This window comes from Bos taurus, chromosome 16, assembly GCF_002263795.3.
Source record: "Bos taurus isolate L1 Dominette 01449 registration number 42190680 breed Hereford chromosome 16, ARS-UCD2.0, whole genome shotgun sequence".
NCBI classification, from domain to species: Eukaryota; Metazoa; Chordata; class Mammalia; order Artiodactyla; family Bovidae; genus Bos; species Bos taurus.
The window spans coordinates 71,625,493-71,648,078 of record NC_037343.1 but is presented as its reverse complement, the minus strand read 5'-3'; the positions used below and the strand labels follow the sequence as shown (position 1 = coordinate 71,648,078).

The following is a 22,586-nucleotide window of genomic DNA, read 5'->3' as shown; positions in this document are numbered from 1 at the left end:
ACCTAGAAAAATTAACTCAAAATTGATCAAAAACTTAAGTATAAAATCTAAACTCTTAAAACATAGGACTTCCCTGGCAGTCCAGATGTTAAGACTCTATGCTTCCAGTAAAGAGGGTATGGGTTTGATCCCTGGTTAGGGAACTAAGATTCTGCATGCCGCACAGAGGGACCAAAAAAAGAAAAAAAAAAAACACCCATAGGTGTAAACCTTCATGACCTTGGATTAGGCAGTGGTTCCTTAGATGACACCAAAAACACAAGTAACCAATGAAAAAACAGATAGAGTGTAGTATATAAAACACAGAAAAACCTTACAACTCAATACTAAGAAGACAAATAATTCAATTCAAAAACGGGCAAAGCATTTGAACAGACATTTCTCAAAAGATATATAACTGGCTAATAAGCATACGAAAAGATGCTTATGACCATTAGTCATTCAGTTCAGTTCAGTTCAGTCACTCAGTTGTGTCCGACTCTTTGTGACCCCATGAATTGCAGCACGCCAGGCCTCCCTGTCCATCACCAACTCCCGGAGTTCACTCAAACTCACGTCCATCGAGTCGGTGATGCCATCCAGCCATCTCATCCTCTGTCGTCCCCTTCTCCTCCTGCCCCCAATCCCTCATTAGGAACATGCAAATCTAAACCACAGTGAGCTATTACTTCACATCCACTAGGATGGCCAAACTAAAACAACAAAAACAAAAACCCAGACAATAGAAAGTATTAATGAGGATATGGAGAAACTGGAACTCTTCTACCCTGCTGGTAAGAACGCACAACATGACCACTGCTATGGAAAATAGTTTGGCAGTTCCTCAAAAAGTTAAACACAGAATTATCATATGACTCAGCGATTGGACTCCTAGGTCCAAGAGAACTGAAAACATATATTCACCCCAAAACTCATACACGAATGTTTCTGGAAGCATTATTTACAATAGCCAACATGTAGAAACAACCCAAATGTTCATCAACTGAGGAATATATAAATGAAATGTAATCTGTCTACACAATGGAGTATTATTCAGACATACAAAGGAATAAAGTCCTAACACATTATAATATGAACCCAGAAAACACTGTGCTATGTGAAAGAAGTCAGACACATACAAGTACATATTGTACAATTCCGTTTGTATGAAAGTCCAGAATAGGCAAATCCATACAGACAGAAGAGAGATTAGTGGTTGCCAGGACTGAAGGGAGGAGGAAATAGAGAGTGAGGACTAAACAGTTTGGGGTTTCTTTTGGGGGTGATGAAATGTCTTAGGATTAGTCAGTGCTCATGGCTATATAATCTTGTGACTTTAGTAAAACCCATTAAATTGTACATTCAAATATAGCAAAATTTATGGTATGTGAGTTCTATCTCAATTTTTATATATTTATATACACATATATATTATCATATAGTGACTGAACAACAGCAACAAAAGCTATATTGATCATAGTTTAGTCTTTTGATGATTCAGAAACATCCTGATGTATTTAAATTTACAGACGTTTTATCCCTTAAAAGTGTCAAACAACGCATACTCCTAATAGCATATTAAAACATGTTTATATACTTGACTCATAATAGTTTCTTAAAGTTTAATGAGTAATAAAAAATTTTGCGGAAAAGGTTACTAGCAAAACTTGATCAGATCTACCAAACTTAAGAAAAAGTATAATCTTATAACTAAAATTTATGCATGTTTTTATGACACTATTTTAAAATTATCTACACTACAAGTTAAAGAAACAAATCAACTAGACTTTGTTTTTCATATTCAAATATGAAAAGCAAAAAGAAATTACCAATTTTTAATCATCTAGGTTTTCCATGACTATATTCAAAAGAAGAAATGAGACATTCTACCAGTTACTGAATGCACAAGGAACAGGAAACATTTCATTAGACAAGTAATATGGTACATGAAACTTGAAAAACCTGTGACCACAGTTCTTACTAATGGCATTTCATTTTGCAGTTTTCATCACGTGCCTCTGCTGCATGAAATCAGAGCCTGAGATCACTAACCAACTTTCGGTTTTAATGGTACAATTCATTAGGATACAGGCATTGTTAAAGGCCATAAATGCAAAACTGTCATATTCCCAGCAGAAATAGACTAGTAATCATTGCTTGAGTATTTTTCAATGAATATCATTTAAGCCTCTGGGGTCCAGGCAGTAATGTAAGTGAGCAGATCGGGTCCAGAGGAGGACAAGGAAGGGGTGGGGTCTTGGGTAAACAGGAGAGCACAGGACCATCTAAAGGAGACAGCCATCACTCAACTCCAGCAAGCTGCTGCCAGACGTGAGGCCCCAAGAGAGTCACATTTCTCATTTCTCAAGAGCTGGAAACTTTGGTTTCATCTTTCATGTTTTGGGAAAAACCCCTAATTTTGAAATGTTGCCAACTAATTTAAAAAATTGAAAAACTGCAAAGATCAAATTAAGTCCCACTGGCTGCTGAATATGGCCACTAGTTTGCAAACTCTGAAAAGAAACTCTTGAAACTAGTTTATAACAGACAAACTATAAATATGGGCTTCCCTGGGTTCAGATTATAAAAAAATCTGCCTGCAATGCAGGAGACCTGGGTTTGATCCCTGGGTTGGGAAGATCCCTTGGAGAAGGGAATGGCTACCCACTCCAGTATTTCTGCCTGGAGAATTCCACGGACAGAAGAGCTTCAGTTCAGTTCAGTCGCTCAGTCGTGTCCAACTCCTTGCGACCCCATGAATCGCAGCACGCCAGGCCTCCTTGTCCCTCACCAACTCCCGGAGTTTACCCAAACTCATGTCCATCAAGTCGGTGATGCTATTCAGCCATCTCATCCTCTGTTGTCCCCTTCTCTTCCTGCCCCCAATCCCTCCCTCCCAGCATCAGGGTCTTTTCCAATGAGTCAACTCTTCGCATGAGGTGGCCAAAGTATTGGAGTTTCAGCTTCAGCATCAGTCCTTCCAATGAACACCCAGGACTGATCTCCATTAGGATGGACTGGTTGGATCTCCTTGCAGTCCAAGGGACTCTCAAGAGTCATCTCCAGCACCACAGTTCAAAAGCATCAATTCTCTGGCACTCAGCTTTCTTCACAGTCCAACTCTCACATCCATACATGCACTGGAGAGCTTGGAGGGCTACAATCCATGGGGTTGCAAAGAGTCGAACATGACTGAGTGACTAACATTTTCAAACTATAAATATACCATATTTTATACAGATAATATACTTTTATATAACTAATATATATTATATATACTTAATATATTTAATATTATAATATACTATAAATATGTTTATCAAAGTTTGGTAGCACTAGTCACCTTTAAAGTTTTCAAAGTGGTCAATAGACCAGATCCTATAGTATTAATGTTACATTTCATTCATATTCCTTACTCAAGTATCAAAGATAAGTCACTTCTTCCATTCATTTTAGTGACATTTTCTTTCTGTAGTCAAGTGGAAACAGAGAATTTATCTTCTATATACTCCAGTGATAAGTATTTCAAGAAACAAAACAGTTTGAGAACCAAAATCCAAAACAATTTGGGAGGGGAAAAAAAAAACGGGGAGGTTATGTCTTGCTTTTGGACAGAAAGAAAGGAACTTAAATATGTAGCAAAACTAGTCTCCACTTTATAATAATCCACTAGTAGTACATTTAAATGGACATAGAGTTGCCTGCATTATAATTACATAGTTGAATAAAAATCTTACATTGGCATGAATACTGTAGAGTTACAGATGTGAATCTTCCTAGAAAATATACACAGCAACAAGGAGAAAGAGAAAAAGAAAACCTCACAAAACTCTTTTCCTGGAAGTATAGGAGAAAAACAAAAATACAAAACTTCCACAATACATGAGATCTGGCTGAGATCAAACCAAGCTGACATAAGACAGAATCTGTAGTGGAAGTGGAGAGCAGAGACAGACAGAATGTGTGGCATGTGACGAAGAGGGCTCCAAAATGGCAGCTCTCAGAAAGCAACATGAAAGTGCTCATCCTTAAGAGGGATTTACGCTGGCATGCTGCAAAAAGCCTCCTGGACTTAGTCTGGTTTGGAGAGACAGAGGATTTGTGGCACCACAGAGAACACAATCAGGCTTCATATGTTAAAAAAAAAAAAAGAAAGAAAAAAAAAAAACTACCTCTGAAATCTGGAATCTACTTTGGTTCCACCCATACCTCCTACAAATAACTGAATAGGGAAAATCCAATTCACTAAATCACAGGAAACCAAAGGGAAACTGGCACAGCAATGACTTGGAGATACTGTAAGAAAAACAGTAGAAATGAGCAGCATAACATACCAACTGTCAAAGAATACTGCTAGAAAAACATTACAACGGAGAAAATAAAAACTGTAACTACATACTCTTGCACGAAATTAAGAAATTAATCAACGAAGTCACTCCAATATGAAAAAGATCACAAAGCATAAATATAATAAGAACTCAAGGAAGAACTGACTAGACAACAGGAACAAAAGAAGCATGAACTAGCAGAACTCAAGGAAGAAACAGTAGAATGAACAAAAGTATCACAGACATGAAGAAACTGGAAGGAGAACACAGAAAAGAGACTGCAGAAGACACAGAAAGAGACATTAAAGATAGAAACAAATGAAAAAGTGTTTAGAAGGATTAGAGCAAAGTAATAAACAGAAAAGATATAAAAAGGGAGATCCAACAGACATATAATTAGGGTCACCAAGAAAGAAAACAAAAATAATCAAACAAAACAAACATTTAAAGATGTAATTAAAGAAAACTTTCCTGAAATAAAAATGGATCTGAGTCTATATATTAAAAAAGCACACATGTGCCAACGTATCCTACACCAGCATATCCTAGTAAAATTACTAAATATTAGAGACAGAATTCATTGGGCCAATAGGCAAAAAGATCAAATCATTAATAATGGGAAAAAATTCAAGTTAGCTTCACACATCTACACAGCAACGTTTAATGCCGGAAGACATTGAACAAACCTATAAGATGCTCAAGGAAATAAAGAGTGAGCCAAGGACTTTATTATCTGCTAAGCCATCCTAAGTGTAAAGCAACAAAAAGAAGTTCTGAAAATGTTAGAATAATGTTCCCTTTTGTTTTCATGATGTTACTGAGAAACTACCAGATGACAAACTTTAAGCAACTAGGAAAAACTTCTGCAAAAGTGTTTGAGTGAGCATTACACATATTTAACTGAAAAATTAAGACTAAAAGAAGAAAAGATAAAGGTGACAAAACAGAACATAAACATTATAGTCTATAATAATGTATAAATTCAAATAAAAAAATTAGGTGACGGGAGAAAGTGAGCAGGAAGTATAATAAGCTAACTCATTATCTTGATGTAACAGCTGGGAGTCAACAGAGAGCCTTAAAGCTTACAAATCAAGTAGCAGAAGTAAAAGCATACAAAACAGTGCAAATGTAAATACAATAGTGAATAAATGGTATTCACTATTGACTAAAATTGGGTGACAGAAAAGAGAAAGGGGAAGAGAGAAGAGAATATTTTAAAAGACTTTCACCTTTTTTCATAGAAGAAAACAGTTACTGTGAACTGTAATATAAAAATATATAAAGCAACTAATAAGACAAAAACACAAACCTTCCTAAATATCAAAAGAACAAGAAAGCAAGGGAAGACTACACAGTGAAAGACTTAACATTTATAAATTTTACAACAGAAAATATAAAATACAATGACAGACCCCAGAGAAAAAGTCTGACATATCAATAAATGTAAATGGATTCAACTCATGTTGAAAGAGATTTTCAAATTGACTCATAGAGCAAAACCTATCTTCATGCTGATTGAAAGATATATGTAAATCAAAGTAATTTAAATGGTTAGAAAACAAAAGGATGGGCAAAGATACACAAGGCAAATGTAAACAAAAAGAAAGTAGGAATTTTTTGATTCCAGAATCTGAGGTCTTATCTTTTACAAGAACTGCAAATAATGTTTCATGTGCTTCTGTAACAATGTATGTATAGGGTATGTGTACATGATTAAATATACCATATATACATTAAAACTATATAATAATTAATTATATACAAATATACAATCTTTGAAGTCAGACTAGATATCAAATTGCTGAGTTAATGGTATATAAAAATTTTTCCACATAAAAATCAAAATACTTTACTGAGCAGTCCTCACCTGTATTTACATCAAGATCAGCTGTTGATCTAACATCATTGCAATACCTCCTCATCCTGATGACTGTCAAGCACTCAAAAACTAAAATTTCGGTTGAGTTGTTTTCTGAATCTTAAGGAAGTGGGATTTTATGCAATTTATTTATTAAAAATAATTCTGTTGAAGCAACAATTTTTTTAACCTCTTGCAGAAATCCACAACCATGAGATTGCTTTCAGGAGTTAAAAATCTGTAGTTTCAGAAAGAGATTTCAAGCCTCAGAAACAACAGTATGGGTAGTAAAAAAAATTAAAAAATATTCTAAAAATATAATATAAAGGTCAATAATGGTTCTATAAACACAAAAATGCACTTGTGGCAGCATCAACTCAGTTAATGCATAAGAGGAAGTAATTGTGAAATCTCTGTGTTTCAATTTCAACATCAATAACAAAAGGAGAGGATAATAATAGTACCAACTTGATAACACTGCTGTGAGCATCACATGACTAAAACTCATCAAACACTGCTTGGTTTACATTGCAATAAGTGTTAGCTAATATTATCATCATGGAGATGCAAATTTAAAACTGATGCATTATTCAAATCTCTTAAATCTATATAATTACTGATGATAGAATTAGCCCCATAGACAAATATTTCCCTATGAAAAAAAAAGAATGTAAAGTTGCTCCTATCCTAAATTCCCTATTTCCTCTCGGCTGCCACCTACCTCCGGGGCAAGATTAGCAGCCCTTCCTCTTTCATCCCATGGTATACTCCATTAAGCCTTGTACCAGGATGTGTTCATTGTTAGCGGCACTGTCTTTCCGACCAAAGCTGCTGTGAACGACTTAAAGTCATATTTATGTCTTATGCACCTGTTCCCACACACACTAGAAGCTCAATTAAGGTGTGTTAAATTAACAAATGTGGTATTGTAGTCGGTGTGTGTATGTGCGTGCAAGTGTATGAAAAACATGATCCAGTTCAGGGTTTATATTCTGTGGATTGCAATGATCTTGATAACAGACTGAGCTGCCTTAGATGCCTACCTTCCTGAAAGTTCTGATATCAAAATTAGGAAGGTAGGCAGTGGACTCGGAGAAGACAATGGCACCCCACTCCAGTACTCTTGCCTGGAAAATCCCATGGATGGAGGAGCCTGGTGGGCTGCAGTCCATGGGGTCGCGAAGAGTCGGACATGACTAAGTGACTTCCCTTTCACTTCTCACTTTCATGCATTGGAGAAAGAAATGGCAACCCACTCCACTGTTCTTGCCTGGAGAATCCCAGGGACGGGGGAGCCTGGTGGGCTGCCGTCTATGGGGTTGCAGAGTCGGACACGACTGAAGCGACTTAGCAGCAGCAGTAGCAGCAGGCAGTGGACTTCCCTGGCAGTCCAGTGATTAAGATGGCCACACTTCCAAGAGTGGGGGTTGGGGGGGAATGGAAGGTCAGCTGGGACTAAGAATGAAAGAAGGGATTCATTGAAGGAAAAAAAAAAAACTTAGAACACTTATAGAGCACCCTGTGAGCATCAGGCAATGAACTGGGTTCTAGGGGTATAAAGAACACTACATCTCTGTCTATAGGGAGCTCACAGCCACGGGGCACAGAGCAGGTAAGGCTCTCCCTCCTACTAGTTAGGTAGAGATGTTAAAGTTAAAGCTAGACCAAGACAGCTGACTCCCAAAATTCTAAATTTTAGCTCTTTCCACCGGAAGAATGTCTTTCAAATGACTTTCTGACGGCTCACAGCAAAAAAAAAAAAATGAAATCTGTAGCACTGCGACTCACTCCAGTATTCTTGAGTGGAGAATCCCATGGACAGAGGAGCCTGGCGGGCTACAGTCCATGGGTCACAAAGAGTCAGACACGACTGAGAGACTAACAACCACCCACCCAGTACAAATGCATATACTTCTGATCTTTTCTAGTTCACACTCTTTTTTTTTTTATGTTCGTCCTGACACACTAAGTAGGTTTATGCCTCAAAAGTGGAAAAATACTACGCTAGACTAAAACTCTTAAATGTCAGGCAGACAAAATTCATAATAATTAATTTTCCTCACACAGTGAATATCCCAGCAAAAAAAATGTATAACACTATCAAATAGCACCCCAAAGACTAACATGGAGCCATGACAGCTGTCCCCTGGGGAGTGGGAGGAAGCTAAACCTAATCCCCATCAGCCATCCAAGTAAACACCCAATCCAAGGGAAACGAGGATTGCGAAGCAAAGATAGCTTGGTGCTAAGTCCCCTGGCACCTCGCTCTTTTCCAGCCAGACTGTGGCCCAAAAGACTCCCCTCATCCTGCATAAGAAATTTTGAAGCTTCTACTTACAGTGAATATTTTTAAAGGATTTTGTGTAAGAGGCTTTAATTAGATGTGTTTGGATGGGGAACAATGTATTTATTAAAGAAGTGAATGAAAATCATAATAATCTATTGTAAATAAACATATTATTTCAAAGAAATATCTCATTGAGATTTGCCAATCTTCACTTAAACTGAAGACGAAGGAGTATGCTGATTTATCCTGGCTCTGAATAAAGCAGGTAGATATGAATCATTAAGGAGTAGGTCTTTTGGTTTGCTCTTGAAATAAAGAGACCAAGGTAGTATACAACTTTCCCTCAACACGAGAGGCTTGGACAGCACGTGCCATTGAAGGAAATGTGATCACAACAATCATCACTGCCTAGTAGCAAACTAGAGATGAAGAAACCCCAGCGTCCTCAGAGTTCTTTCAAGAAATGTGTTCCCCTGGACAGAAAATGTAAAATCAGAAATGGGCAGAGAGACCAGAAAATCCTTTTCCCTCTTCTGGGTCCACAGATAGTACTCCAGCTCTGAGAAGACAAATCAAGTACAAGAACATCTAGTTAAATTTTTAGACTTAACTAGTCTCACCATTCTCTATCCAAGAAGTGTGTTTGAGTTTAAAGGACTCATTTTTTGTGTGATATTTGCCTCAAATTAAAGGTCAATGTTATAAAACTTTAATAAATCTTCTTGTCTTCCCCAAAAGAAATCTGTTCAGAATTATGTTGAGAAAAACATTCTTTTATAAAGATAAAATGCACTTTTTCTAAGAAATAGGAAAAAGTCACACCTACTATTTATCAGCTCTATTCAATAGAACTTCCTGTGATGATGGAAACGTTCTATTATCTCCACTGTCTACTACAGTAGCCACCAGACACCTAGTACTGAGCACTTGGAATGTGGTTGGTGTGAATGAGAAACTGAGTTTTAAATTTATTTCATTTTAATTAATTTAAATAGTCAAATATGGCTGGCAGCTACTATATGGGGCAGTGTAGATTATATAATCAACATAAGTCTTCAGCAGCAAAGCTGAGTAATTCACTTACCTTAGACTGAATGTCACAACTTGAAAATTTGATATTCTATACCAATATTCAATTTTCAGTTTCCCAGTTAACAGTTAGCTAATTAACATTTAAGATTTCCTTAGAAGCGGTTTTTCAACAAAGTCTGGCAATTTTTATTTTAAAACATAAACATACTAGACACGCTGAGCAGCACTGCTTTGGCAATGCTCAATTTTCCAGGTGTGAAACTTAAAACTAGGGAAAGGGGAAGGTGAAAAAAAAACTCAGGCCCACCCTCTCCTTGATACAAAGGTAAGAAATGAAACATATAATCCAAACAAAGCCCAACACAACCCCCTTGTGGGTATATCTGCTCATCAACCCCTGCTTATGTTTGCTTCTTTAGACACAGTTGTGGCTTTAAACAAAAGTCACTCCTACATTTGTTTGACCTTGTCTGTGTTCTGTTATGACCAGACCCTTGAGAAGTAGTCTACCTATAGGAAGACTATTTAAAATGCACATACCAGGATATTCTATATTTAAATGAGACAAACCAATCAAATGGTCAAAAAGCAGTATCTTGAAGGAGAGCAGATGCTTCAGAGAGACTAAAATACGCAGAGCATGCCAAGACCACCTTCCAAGCAGGTGGCCAAAGAAACTGCATGGTTTTATAGGCAGCAAAGAAGAAACACTCCAAGAAAATATGCTTAAAAATTATACTGCAGCCTTGCTGTAGCCATAGCATAATTAACTTTAACTTCAGTCAGCACCACTACCCTCCTTACAATCTCAAGGTCAATGCCAAATTATTTTTTCCCAGCTTCTGATCATGCTAACACTTACACACAAATATTCCAAAAACACACACACAGGCACAAATGTTTCAGTAATTTCATTATTTTTAAGTAGAATGAACTTCTAGAACTTATATCTAGAAATACTATGAGCTCATTTAAAACAAGCAAACTTAAGTATACTGTGCAAAGAACAAACCAGTAGTACTGCATAGCATATTGGGGGAAGCTCAGACTCTACAGAGTAAAGCGATTCTATGACAGCAGTGCAGCACAGGTGAAAATTCAGCACCATAGAAAAAAATTCATTTTTACTTCGTTTTCTTTTCTCTCTTACTACTGCTGCTACCACCAGGTCCCCCCAAAGAGGACCAGAAGTTCACCTGCCATATCTAAAGACCACTGGAATTTCAACAAGATACATAACAAAGAAGCAATGCGTATACTATCCCTGGGGGTTCGGGTCTTGCAGAATAATAAATGGCATTGCCAGAAGGAGAAAAGGCTTCATCTGGGGCAACTAAGAGCACTCTAACCTAGCAAGAGACTGCCAGACTCCAAAAAAGCTGTGTGCTGTCAGTGCCCTTGTGTGTGTACATAAAATCTGCAGATGTCGCCTGGGCAGGAAAGAGGGAGACAGAAAATCTTAAGTGGGGATCTGCAGTGCTGTTCAACCCTAAAAGTACCCTGCTCACTCTTCCAAGATATGAGCTACAGACTCCACTGACCACAGCATCTGTGGCACTATCTCTAAGGAGTTTATCAGTTATAAAATTCTATGATAAAGCCTCAATGTCCAAGACAAGGGCCAGAAACCTGAATGCTTTTCTCGTTATCCTACTTTTTAGAGGGAAATGTCAAATAAATATAATAGTACACAATTTTCACAACCAGGGCACAAGTTCTCAAAGCATGTAAGGCTTATAAGCAGAAAATAAACACTGCTTCTCAGTTCTTTAAAATTCACTTTAGAATAGCATTACGCTTGCAGAAATAAAAATCTATTAAAAGACACTCTGAAGATACATTAGCTTAACAGGGATAAACTTAATTTCTTACATTTAATATTCTAATATAAAATTATCTAGTAAACAAAGGAAACATACTTAACAGAAAAAAAGCCACCCTTTGCTTGGCTTCAAATGTGAACACAAGTACAATACACCATTAAATGAAAAAACTTTTATTAAACTATCTTAGCACAAATAGGGCTCAGTACTTTTTCTTAATGCCCAATGATTATGAGCTAAACATCTTACTTCTTCATTTTATAACCCCTGAAGTCCAATAAAACTCACTCTTACTCCTCTAGGACAGCTTACACTGACGGGTTTTAGTACATGTCAATCATTAAAAGCCATTATTTAAGGAATTTATCAGTATATAACTATGAAATGATACTTCTGAAAATATCATCCTTTCTAAATTAGGATTCTTAAAAAAAAAAAAAAAAAAAACCCTCAATAGAATTGTTCTCTGTGTTTACAATGGTCAAAGCATCTTCCACTTGAAGTGTAATACACATTTTTTTTAAAACATGGCTCCTGATTTAAGGCAAACGTTACACATTTTTAAATATGCATTTTAAAAACCGCTCATGCTCTTACCTGTATATCCAGCATACCATCCCCAAGAAGCCACCATTCCTAAAAGCCATTTGTACATCATTCCTTCAAGGTACCAGTAGCGCTTGCTGTCCAGCAGTCGAAGGGGCAGAAGCACGATTATATAGCAGAGGTAGGATGGAATCGCAACCAGGTTGTTGGCGACCATGAAGGCAAACCTCACCAGGGCTTTCACCAAGATCCAGCCCAGCCACGGAGCTTCTTCCAGAGTCACAGCCATTCTCACATCGAAGTCTGTCCTGTCTTGCTGAGGTGAAAAGAAAATTCATTTAAAAAGGAAAACGGAGTGAACACATCTAGACAGTCACTAATAGAGAAATCACCTCCAGCACAAAAACAAATGAAAAAAGAAAAGAAAAAATCGAGGATCTAAGCTTTTCCCCCTCGCTGTAGTACCTCAGCGATCCGTCCGGGAAATTCCAGAGGGGGACGGACAGCCAGCGGAGGAGGAGCCCCACAAGGTCAAGGGAGCTGTTCACGGAGGCACAGGCTACGTCCTAATATATTTAGCAACTGATAGCACTATTCCCACCAACTCCTCAGCGGCCGGCCCGCAACCGCGTGTCACTGCAGTCTCCGGTTGGACTTTGAGGAAGAAACAACACAGCGACCTGCCTCACACGCCTGCGGCAGCTCCCTAACTGACAGCAGGGAAGAGAAGACTGAAGCGGGCACCTCTCGATCCAGACCGGGACCCTCACCACCACCCTTCTGCACTGATTCATCCTTTAAAACGGTCTCTCGCATTAGCCAAAAAAAAAAAAAGAGTTACGCTAAAATGGTTCATTTGCGGCAAATCGGGTCTGGCGTTCCTTTTTCCTTAGGTGTGTAGAGGAGGGTGGGGGGAAAGGAGGGGGGCCAGAAAAGCGGGCAAAAGGGTGAGCGGGTGAGAGGAAGAAAGTGGGCGATAATCAGGCGAAAAGGAGGAAGAACGGGAGTAGGGGGAGGGGAGCGGCGGCGGCAGCAGGAGGCGCAGAGCCGGGGATGACGAGCCCCGTCCGCGGCCGGAGCGCAGGGGAGCCGGGGGTGATGAAAGGAGCGGGGAAGAGGCGACCGCGGCGCTGCGGTCAGGGGGGCGGCTGGGGCCGGCCGCGGGGTCCGAGGTGTGGGAGGGGTCGGGGCCGCCGGTGTCGGCCCGCGCCCCGGGCTCACCTCAGCTGGCGCTGGCGGCGGGCGGTAGAGTGCGGGGACCGGCGGGGCCGGGGGTGGGCGGCCCGGGGCGCGGCGGCGGCGGCGGGTGTCCTCGGCCGGGGGGTCGCGGTCATGGACGCGGCGGCGGCGGCGGCCGAGGTGCGGCGCGAGCGGGCGCGAGGGCGCCCTACTCCCCTCGCGGCTGCCTGCGGACAGAGGGGACGGCGGGGACTCAGAGGCCGGACCTGTCACCGGGGCGGGTCCCAGGGAGGCGGGCGGATGCCCCGCGCCCCCGCCTCCTCCTTGGGGCCTACCGCGCCCTCGTCCCTCATGCCGCCGCCGCCGCCTCTTCCCCGGGCCACGCGACGACGACACCCGTTCCCCGCCTCCCCCCCACCCCACCCCACAGCGCCTCCCCGGGGCCCAGCCTGCGGCAGCCGCGGGGCCTGCACCCGCCGAGCCCGGACTCACCTCGGGCCGGCCCGGCCCCAGCCGGGGCTGCGGGAGCCAGAGGAGCCGGAAGACTGCATGGCCGGCGGAAGGAGGAGCGGCGCGGCCCGCACCCGGCCCCCGGCGGCGCCGAGACTCGGTCCCCGGGGCCTGGCCGCGTTTCGCCGGGACTCGCGGGGAGGGGCAGCGGGGAGGAAGCGGCGGGAGTCTGCACTGCTGCAGAGCCGTCCCCAGAGCGCCCTCTAATGAAGGCGCGGCGGCCGTCGTCCGCCCGCCCGCTCGCGCCACCGCCGCCGGCGCCGGGGATCCCGCTGGCAGTGGGTCGAGGCCCTTGGGGCCCGCCCGGTCCTTAGGCTGGGACCTGGCTTAGCCCCCGACCGAGGAAGAGGGCCGCTCGGCAAGATCTAGCAACGAGCTCCAACCCTTCCACCACACGAGAGTGATTTGGTCCAGATTTAGAGCCGCTTTTCTGCCGAAACAGCGGTTTTTCATTGTGAGGGCTCTCTCTCTCTTCTTGACAAACCCGATCACTGCCCAGACTGGGAAACTGTCCTCCTCGAAGACTGAATGCCCTCTTTTCTTTCCTAATGAAACCCAGCTGCTCTCATGGCTTTTCTTCTGACTCTCTCCAGAGGATTAAGGTCTAGAGTTTAAAATCAATTCATGTTAAGTGCCAGAACTCTCGTTCCTGGAAAGCACATGGAACATTAATGACAGTTCCAATGCCCCATCCATCCTCCTGCCCCCTACACCACCCCCACCCCAAAGAATCCAGTGGGAATGAGTGGTCTACACAGAGACACTAAAATTTGGTTAGTCAAAGAGGGAAAAGCAGGTAGGCAGTAACTGTCATTGAGCGAGTGCTCAAAAATTCATGTCCATAGGTACCCCTGGTCAGGGCTGGGTCATTCCCAAGATACTGTAGTTGCATTCTGTTTCAAAGGCTGGACCACCAGAAGAAAAATAGAGAAAGAGCCCAACGACCTCCCCACCTACACATTCTCATACCGTCTACTGCTGCTGCTGCTGCTGCTGCTAAGTCCCTTCAGTCGTGTCCTACTCTGTGCGACGGCATAGATGGCAGCCCACCAGGCTCCTCTGTCCCTGGGATTCTCCAGGCAAAAATACTGGAGTGGGTTGCCATTTCCTTCTCCAATGCATGCATGCATGCTAAGTCGCTTCAGTCGTGTCCGACTCTATGTGACCCTATGGACAGGAGCCCATCAGGCTCCTCTGTCCACAGGAGTCCCTAGGCAAGAATACAGGAGTGGGTTGCCATTTCCTTCTCCACATATGGCCTACTAATTTTCAGTATTAAAAAAAAAAGTATAAAATCTTGTTATATCCCTTAATCACATTTGTAAGTTGAGGAGGCGCACTTTTTTTTTTTGGTGCCCTGCCATTATGGTGAACTGCCATATTTAAATCAGAATGCCACTTACTCTTCCTACAAAATGTTTATCACTGTGTTTGCTTTGGACTTTCAATGACCTCTCTCTTTCTCTAGCTCCTCTTTGGCTCACAGGTGAAGGAAAGAAAATTCACCTTAGGGACATGTGAAAGAGTATTTCCTATTCCCTTGGGTGATGAGAAAATATGAAAGCACAGAGCCTGGCTGGAATAGTTGATTAGATTTCTTTCCATTTATTATTAATTTGTTTTTATTTATAGATGTTGTTTATTTCACCAATATTATATTCTAACTGTACAGGGCATAAAAAGGCACAGGCCATGTCAGATATCTTTCTGTATAAGTTCAAGTGATGAATAGCAATAGACAAGTTAAATATGATCTTTCTATTCTTTGTATCAATGTTTCCTTTGAGAATTTAGGTGCCAAGGTAATAGCATCTTAAAATAAATCTCATGAGAAAAATAATATATGTACTGTTTATTGATTGTTTAAAATATGTCATAGTATTATTAAGTGGGTAAGATAGGTGAGACACATATTTCTTCTGAGACTCAAAAGTAAACTCCCCTAAGATTCCATTAGGTCCATCCCATTCAGCATTCTCCACATGCTGGCAAATGCTGGCTGACACCTGGGGAGACATAACCTACAATGTGATCTGTACCTGGTTCCTGGATTACAGAGCATCTGCCAGAGCTCCAGATACACCAGCACTTGCTGAGATGTAATTAGTATCAGTCAGTCATGCCCAGAAAAGGGCCAGAGGTTGGGGAGGACCTTTCACAGATCAGATCAGTCGCTCAGTCGTGTCTGACTCTTTGCGACCCCATGAATCGCAGCACGCCAGGCCTCCCTGTCCATCACCAACTCCCGGAGTTCACTCAGACTCACGTCCATCGAGTCAGTGATGCCATCCAGCCATCTCATCCTCTGTCGTCCCCTTCTCCTCCTGCCCCCAATCCCTCCCAGCATCAGAGTCTTTTCCAATGAGTCAACTCTTCGCATGAGGTGGCCAAAGTACTGGAGTTTCAGCTTTAGCATCATTCCTTCCAAAGAAATCCCAGGGCTGATCTCCTTCAGAATGGATTGGTTGGATCTCCTTGCAGTCCAAGGGACTCTCAAGAGTCTTCTCCAACACCACAGTTCCAAAGCATCAATTCTTCAGCGCTCGGCCTTCTTCACAGTCCAACTCTCACATCCATACATGACCACAGGAAAAACCATAGCCTTGACTAGACGAACCTTTGTTGGCAAAGTAATGTCTCTGTTTTTGAATATGCTCTCTAGGTTGGTCATAACTTTCCTTCCAAGGAGTAAGCGTCTTTTAATTTCATGGCTGCACAGCAGGTGTCAAAGTTTAGCGTGCAAAAACATCACTTATGGTGCCTACCAAAAAGAGAGATTCTTGAACCTCATATGAGAAATATTTTCATACTCTAGGTTCAGAGGAGCTGGAGAGCCTGCTTTTTAAAAAAAACAAAAAACCATAGGTGTTTCTAATGCAGGCAGAGTAGGCAGATCTTGCTTTAAGAAACTCTGACTGAGAAGGATCCTAAGATAATCACCTTTTCTTGACCTTTCATGATTTTAAATAATTCAATCATATCTGTTCTCATTGGTACTTTATATCGCATTGTAGGGCTGTGATATAAAATATCACAGACTGGGGAACTTAAACAACAGAAATTTATCTCTAGCACTTGCAAAGGCTGGAAATCACAGATCAAGGTGTCGGCAGGGTTTGTTTCTTCTGAAGCGTCTCACCTTGGCTTGTGGATGCCCATCTTCTTGTGTATTACCACAGTCATCTGTCTGTGCATGCAGGTATCTGGTGTCATTCTTGTGTCCCAGTCTCTTCTTTCAAGAACCCCAGTCCTTATACTAGTCATGTTGGATTAGCACCCACCCTAATGACCCCATTTAATTTAATTACCTCTTTAAAGGCCCTGTCTCCAAATACAGCCAGGTTCAGAAGTACTGAAGGTTATGACTTCAATATATGAATTTTAGGGGGACAAGAGTCACCTATAACATCCTACTTCTACTCTTTGGTGGTGGTGGTTTAGTTACTAGGTCATGTCTGACTCTTGTGACCCCATAGAATATAGCCCACCAGGCTCCCCTATCCATGGGATTCTCCAGGCAAGAATACTGGAGTGGGTTGCCATTTCCTTCTCCAGGGGATCTCCCTGACACAGGAATCGAACTTAGGTCTCCTGCATTGCAGACAGATTCTTTACAGTAGCTTTATGGGAGGGATGTGGAAACCCTAACCTTGATTATTTCAGCTGGTCCCCTCTTGACTGATTCCACTTCATTAGACTTATCTTGAAGCTAAGGATATAGAACAAGACATGGTGTTCCAGGTGTAGATATGCCCTGTTTTATTGCCCAGAGTGATTGAGAGGGCTTATCTTTTTAACATTTTTGACCACAGTAGTGTGTTTAGCTTCCAGACAATTCAGTATCTACAATGGATAATTTGGGCTGGCTTCTTCAGGGAACAATTTCAAATGATGCTTATATTTATTTCTTGTATTTCATATTTCCTTTAAGATATATGTTTTTATTCTCTTGAAAAGTGAAAGGGTTAGTCACTCAGTGGTGTCTGACTCTTTGCAACCCCATGGACTGTAGCCCACCAGGCTCCCCTGTCCATGGGATTCTCCAGGCAAGAATACTGGAGTGGGTTGCTATTTCCTCCTCCAGGGGATCTTCCCAAACCAGGAATTAAGCCTGGGTCTGTATTCTCTTACCCTACATATAATACTTCCCTCTGGCCTACATTTTTTTCTCCGCCATATTTCAACTTACTGATGCAACCTCCTGAGATGTTTCTGTAGGTTATTTCCACAATACCACAGGCAGACAGGTGTGTAAAGGCTCTGAACAACTGTAACAAGAAGATTGGGATGACCAGTTCTTCAGGACAGAAGATCTGTAGAAAGCAGGGACTTTCTTCAAAGATTAACTAGCCTCCAGTCCCCTCTCTAACTACCTTAGAGCTGGCTTTATCAAAACACAAACATAAATTGAGAATTTTACAACCTTTCTATATAGTACAGCCCAATAGGGGAAAAAGGAAAACATAGAGACCCCACCCTATAGCCACAGGAGTTATAGTTTCAGTTTCAAAACTCACATTTGAACCACAAGAGGATGATCCTTTGAAAGAGAAGTATGACTTCTTACATTTCCAGGAGTCTCCAGACATTTTAAAATGATTTAACCATGACACCCAAGAAGGTTTAATTCCATCCATCTGGTCCACATGCACACAGCAAATTAGGTTATAACCAAGGAGGGGCTCCCTTGGGCTGAAGAATCCTTCTGGGCCCTCTCTTTTTCCTGGTGGCAATTAAAAAAACATTTCAGCTACCTGTGACAGTTTCTGCACTAAAGCTCCACTGGACCATTTCTCTCTAGGGTAAACCCAACCAGCAGCTCATAAACATTCAATGACTTGACAAAGGCCCCCCCACACATACACATCACTAGGCACAGTTGCAACCTAGAAATTAGCCTCTAAGACAGTCATACAGTCTGAGCGTTGTCAGATTTAACTTCAGACAAAAAGGGAGATACATACGTATCGTGAAAAGGAAAGTGAAGCTTGAAAGGGTTAGTCGCTCAGTGATGTCTGACTCTTTGTGACCCTATGGACTGTAGCCTGACAGGCTGCTCTGTCCATGGGATTTCCCAGACAAGAATAGGAGTGGGTTGCCATGCCCTTTTCCAGAGGATCTTCCGAACCCAGGGATCGAAGCTGGGTCTCCTGCATTGCAGGCAGATTCTTTACCATCTGAGCTACCAGGGAAGCCTGGCACGTATATATCTGCTGCTGCTGCTGCTAAGTCGCTTCAGTTGTGTCTGACTCTGTGCAACCCCATAGACGGCAGCCCATCAGGCTCCCCGTCCCTGGGATTCTCCAGGCCAAAAATAAATATGAAATACACTGTATATAATTTTTCTTCTATATTAGTATCCATAATCATTTTACATGAAGTATGTTAGGGCTTGTAACCTTAACATTTTTTAGATAAGTCTTGACAGCAGCCTTATTTAAGCCATTTCAGCAACTCTTTTTATTAACAAGATTGACTTTAAACAATACTGTGAAGTAATCAATTCTCTTTTCCTTCCTATGTCCCTCTCCTCTTCGACTAATTTCCTTTTCCCCTCTTGATACTGAAACGGTCCCTAGTTTCCAGGGGGCACTGAAGACCCCATCTAAGAACCCCACCCCCAACAGACAACACTCTAAGCTAGAACCTATTTTCTCACCTATCCAACATTGCATTTCAGCCCTGTCTTTCTTGCCTAGTGGGGTAAACTAATCCCTGCTGAGTTGCTAATGGCTGAAACCCACAGTCCCTCTTCCTAAAGTATTAACGTTTTAAAAAGGACTTCCTAATGAGGTGGATGAAACTGGAGCCTATTATACAGAGTGAAGTAAGCCAGAAGGAAAAACACCAATACAGTATACTAACGCATATATATGGAATTTAGAAAGATGGTAACAATAACCCTGTATACGAGACAGCAAAAGAGACACTGATGTATAGAACAGTCTTTTGGACTCTGTGGGAGAGGGAGAGGGTGGGATGATTTGGGAGAATGGCCCTGAAATATGTATAATATCATATATGAAACGAGTCGCCAGTCCAGATTCGATGCACAATACTGGATGCTTGGGGCTGGTGCACTGGGACGACCCAGAGGGATGGTACAGGGAGGGAGGAGGGAGGAGGGTTCAGGATGGGGAACACATGTATGCCTGTGGCGGATTCATTTTGATATATGGGAGAACCAATACAATATTGTAAAGTTTAAAAATAAAATAAAATTAAAAAAAAAATAAAATAAAAAATAAAAAGGACTTCCTTAAAAGCATTTCTATTGGTAGATTCCCAGGTTCTATTGTGGAGAAGTATTCCTGTAAGATATTTTGGAGGGTCTATTTCAGCAAGTTCCTAGCTGACAGAAGCTATAAAACCATGTAGTACCCGTAAGAATAAGACAAATCGAAATTTAAAATTGGCTTTTCCTAACATAAGAACTGAAATAACTTGATATTCATGATTATGTTACAGTAGTAATAATAGTTGACATTTATTAATCACTTTCAACACTGCCAGCCCTGTTCTCAGTGCTTGCTTTCCAGGCATCAAATCATTCATTCTTCACAAAGACCTTATGAGGACCATATTGTCACCCACATTTTCAGTTCAGTTCAGTGGCTCCCTCGTTTCCGACTCTTTGCAACTCCATGGACTGCAGCAGTCCAGGCCTCCCTGTCCATCACCAACTCCCGGAGTTTATTCAAACTCATGTCCATCGAGTTGGTGATGCCATCCAACCATCTCATCCTCTGTCATCCCCTTCTCCTCCTGCCTCAATCTTTCCCAGCGTCAGGTTCTTTTCAAATGAGTCAGTTCTTTGCATCAGGTGGCCAAAGTATTGGAGTTTCAGCTGCAACATCAGTCCTTCCACTGAATATTCAGGACTGATTTCCTTTAGGATAGACTGGTTGGATCTCCTTGCTATCCAAGGGCGAGTCTCCTCCAACGCCACAGTTTAAAAGCATCAATTCTTTGGCACTCAGCTTTCTTTATAGTCCAACTCTCACAACCATACATGACTACTGGAAAAACCATAGCTTTGACGAGATGGATCTTTGTTGGCAAAGTAATGTCTCTGCTTTTTAATATGCTATCTAGGTTGGTCATGACTTTTTTTCCAAGGAGCAAAGCGTCTTTTAATTTCATGGTTGCAGTCACCATCTGCAGGGACTTTGGAGCCCAAAAAAATAAAGCCGCTGTTTCCACTGTTTCCCCATCTATTTCCCATGAAGTGATGGGACCAGATGCCATGATCTTTGTTTTCTGAATGTTGAGTTTTAAGCCAACTTTTTCACTTTCCTCTTTCACTTTCATCAAGAGGCTTTTTAGTTCCTCTTCACTTTCTGCCATAAGGGTGGTGTCATCTGCATATCTGAGGTTATTGATATTTCTCCTGGCAATCTTGATTCCAGCTTGTGCTTCTTCCAGCCCAGCGTTTCTCATGATGTACTCTGCCTAGAAGTTAAATAAGCAGGGTGACAATATACAGCCTTGACATACTCCTTTTCCTATTTGGAACCAGTCTGTTGTTCCATGTCCAGTTCTAACTGTTGCTTTCTGACCTGCATACAGATTTCTCAAGAGGCAGATCAGGTGGTCTGGTATTCCCATTTCTTTCAGAATTTTCCACAGTTTATTGTGATCCACATAGTCAAAGGCTTTGGCATAGTCAATAAAGCAGAAATAGATGTTTTTCTGGAACTCTCTTGCTTTTTCGATGATCCAGCGGATGTTGGCAATTTGATCTCTGGTTCCTCTGCCTTTTCTAAAACCAGCTTGAACATCAGGAAGTTCACGGTTCACATATTGCTGAAGCCTGGCTTGGAGAATTTTGAGCATTACTTACTAGCGTGTGAGATGAGTGCAATTGTGCGGTAGTTTGAGCATTCTTTGGCATTGCCTTTCTTTGAGATTGGAATGAAAACTGACCTTTTCCAGTCCTGTGGCCACTGCTGAGTTTTCCAAATTTGCTGGCATATTGAGTGCAGCACTTTCACAGCATCATCTTTCAGGATTTGAAATAGCTTGCACCACTTACGTAGGCCGCAGGCGTCCTTCCGTTCTCCCGAAGGAGAGGAGACACTGAGGCCTCCCCGGTCGGATCTTAGAAGCCCAGGCAAAATTAGTAAGCTTGGTGGGTTCCGCGCTCCAGATGGAGACTCAGCCAGAGGTCCCAGGTCACTTAGGCAGCAAGTGGCGGGGTTGCAACTCAGTTCCCAGTTCTCAGACCCCATTGCCTTGACCACACTCTACAGTGCCTCTCTAGGAGAGGCTGGTAGAAAAGTTGTTCTCCACCGAGAGTGTGAGAGAAAGAGAGACAGTGACAGGAAGTTTCAGAAGATGCTACGCTTCTCTAGCCTCATCTCTTATCATTCCCTTCTCACACCTTCCCCTCCCTCATAGTGTGGCCACACCAAAGTGCTCACCATCTTGAAAGAATGCACTGTGCAGCTTCACACATACAAACTCATGCATTTTTTTTGTTAGTTTGCTTGTTTGTTTATGCTTTTCCCTTCTCTGTGTCTTTCTGATCCTATTCATCCCTTGTGGTCCAGCTAAAATATCAAAGGATCCACGACCCCATCCCCACCCCCAGAATTCATTCTCCCTCTGTGTCCATTCTTATATCCCAGTGCGTATCATATTGTAACAGGCTAGGATATTTTATATTTTAGGTTGTCTGTTGAGAATAGAGGTTCCATATCACCTGTCTCATTATTTTTTTTTTCCAATGTCTAGCTTATTGTCTTACATTTGGCAGGAAAAAATTTTTTGAATTCAATGTTTATTTAATCTATTCAGACTGAATCATTTCATTTTTTTAGGTTAACTGGATATCTTGAATGGTGACATCATCATCATCCTCACCCAAACCATAGCCAGAAGAAATAAATGTTGCTAATACTTCATCTTAAGATGTGTTTCAACTTTTAAAAATGATTGTTTCAGTGACTAGAAGCACCTCAGGTGAATCACTAATTGTACAAAATAATATTGCCCCTTTTAATATTAATATCTTCCTTCATTCTCAAGCTGTTCCCTAC

The 22,586-nt window shown here is 41.7% G+C and overlaps 1 protein-coding gene across 6 annotated transcripts in view; it reads right to left on the bottom strand.

The window, feature by feature from the left end:
* The window catches only part of LPGAT1 (lysophosphatidylglycerol acyltransferase 1), a 128,243-nt gene that overhangs the window by 71,995 nt on the left and 33,662 nt on the right, over positions 1-22,586 (bottom strand). Inside the window, exons 1-3 of one of the 6 annotated variants that reach the window (XM_059875486.1) lie at positions 13,528-13,694; positions 13,078-13,262; positions 11,908-12,172 (exon numbers count right to left, since the gene is read on the bottom strand). In XM_059875486.1, the coding sequence (XP_059731469.1) occupies positions 11,908-12,145 (238 nt within the window). In that variant the 5' untranslated portion in view covers positions 12,146-12,172; positions 13,078-13,262; positions 13,528-13,694. Of the gene's footprint in view, positions 1-11,907; positions 12,173-13,077; positions 13,271-13,527; positions 13,695-22,586 lie in introns of those variants that run through there. The other 5 variants (NM_001083756.2, XM_024976434.2, XM_059875485.1 and 2 more) reach the window with 5 other exon arrangements.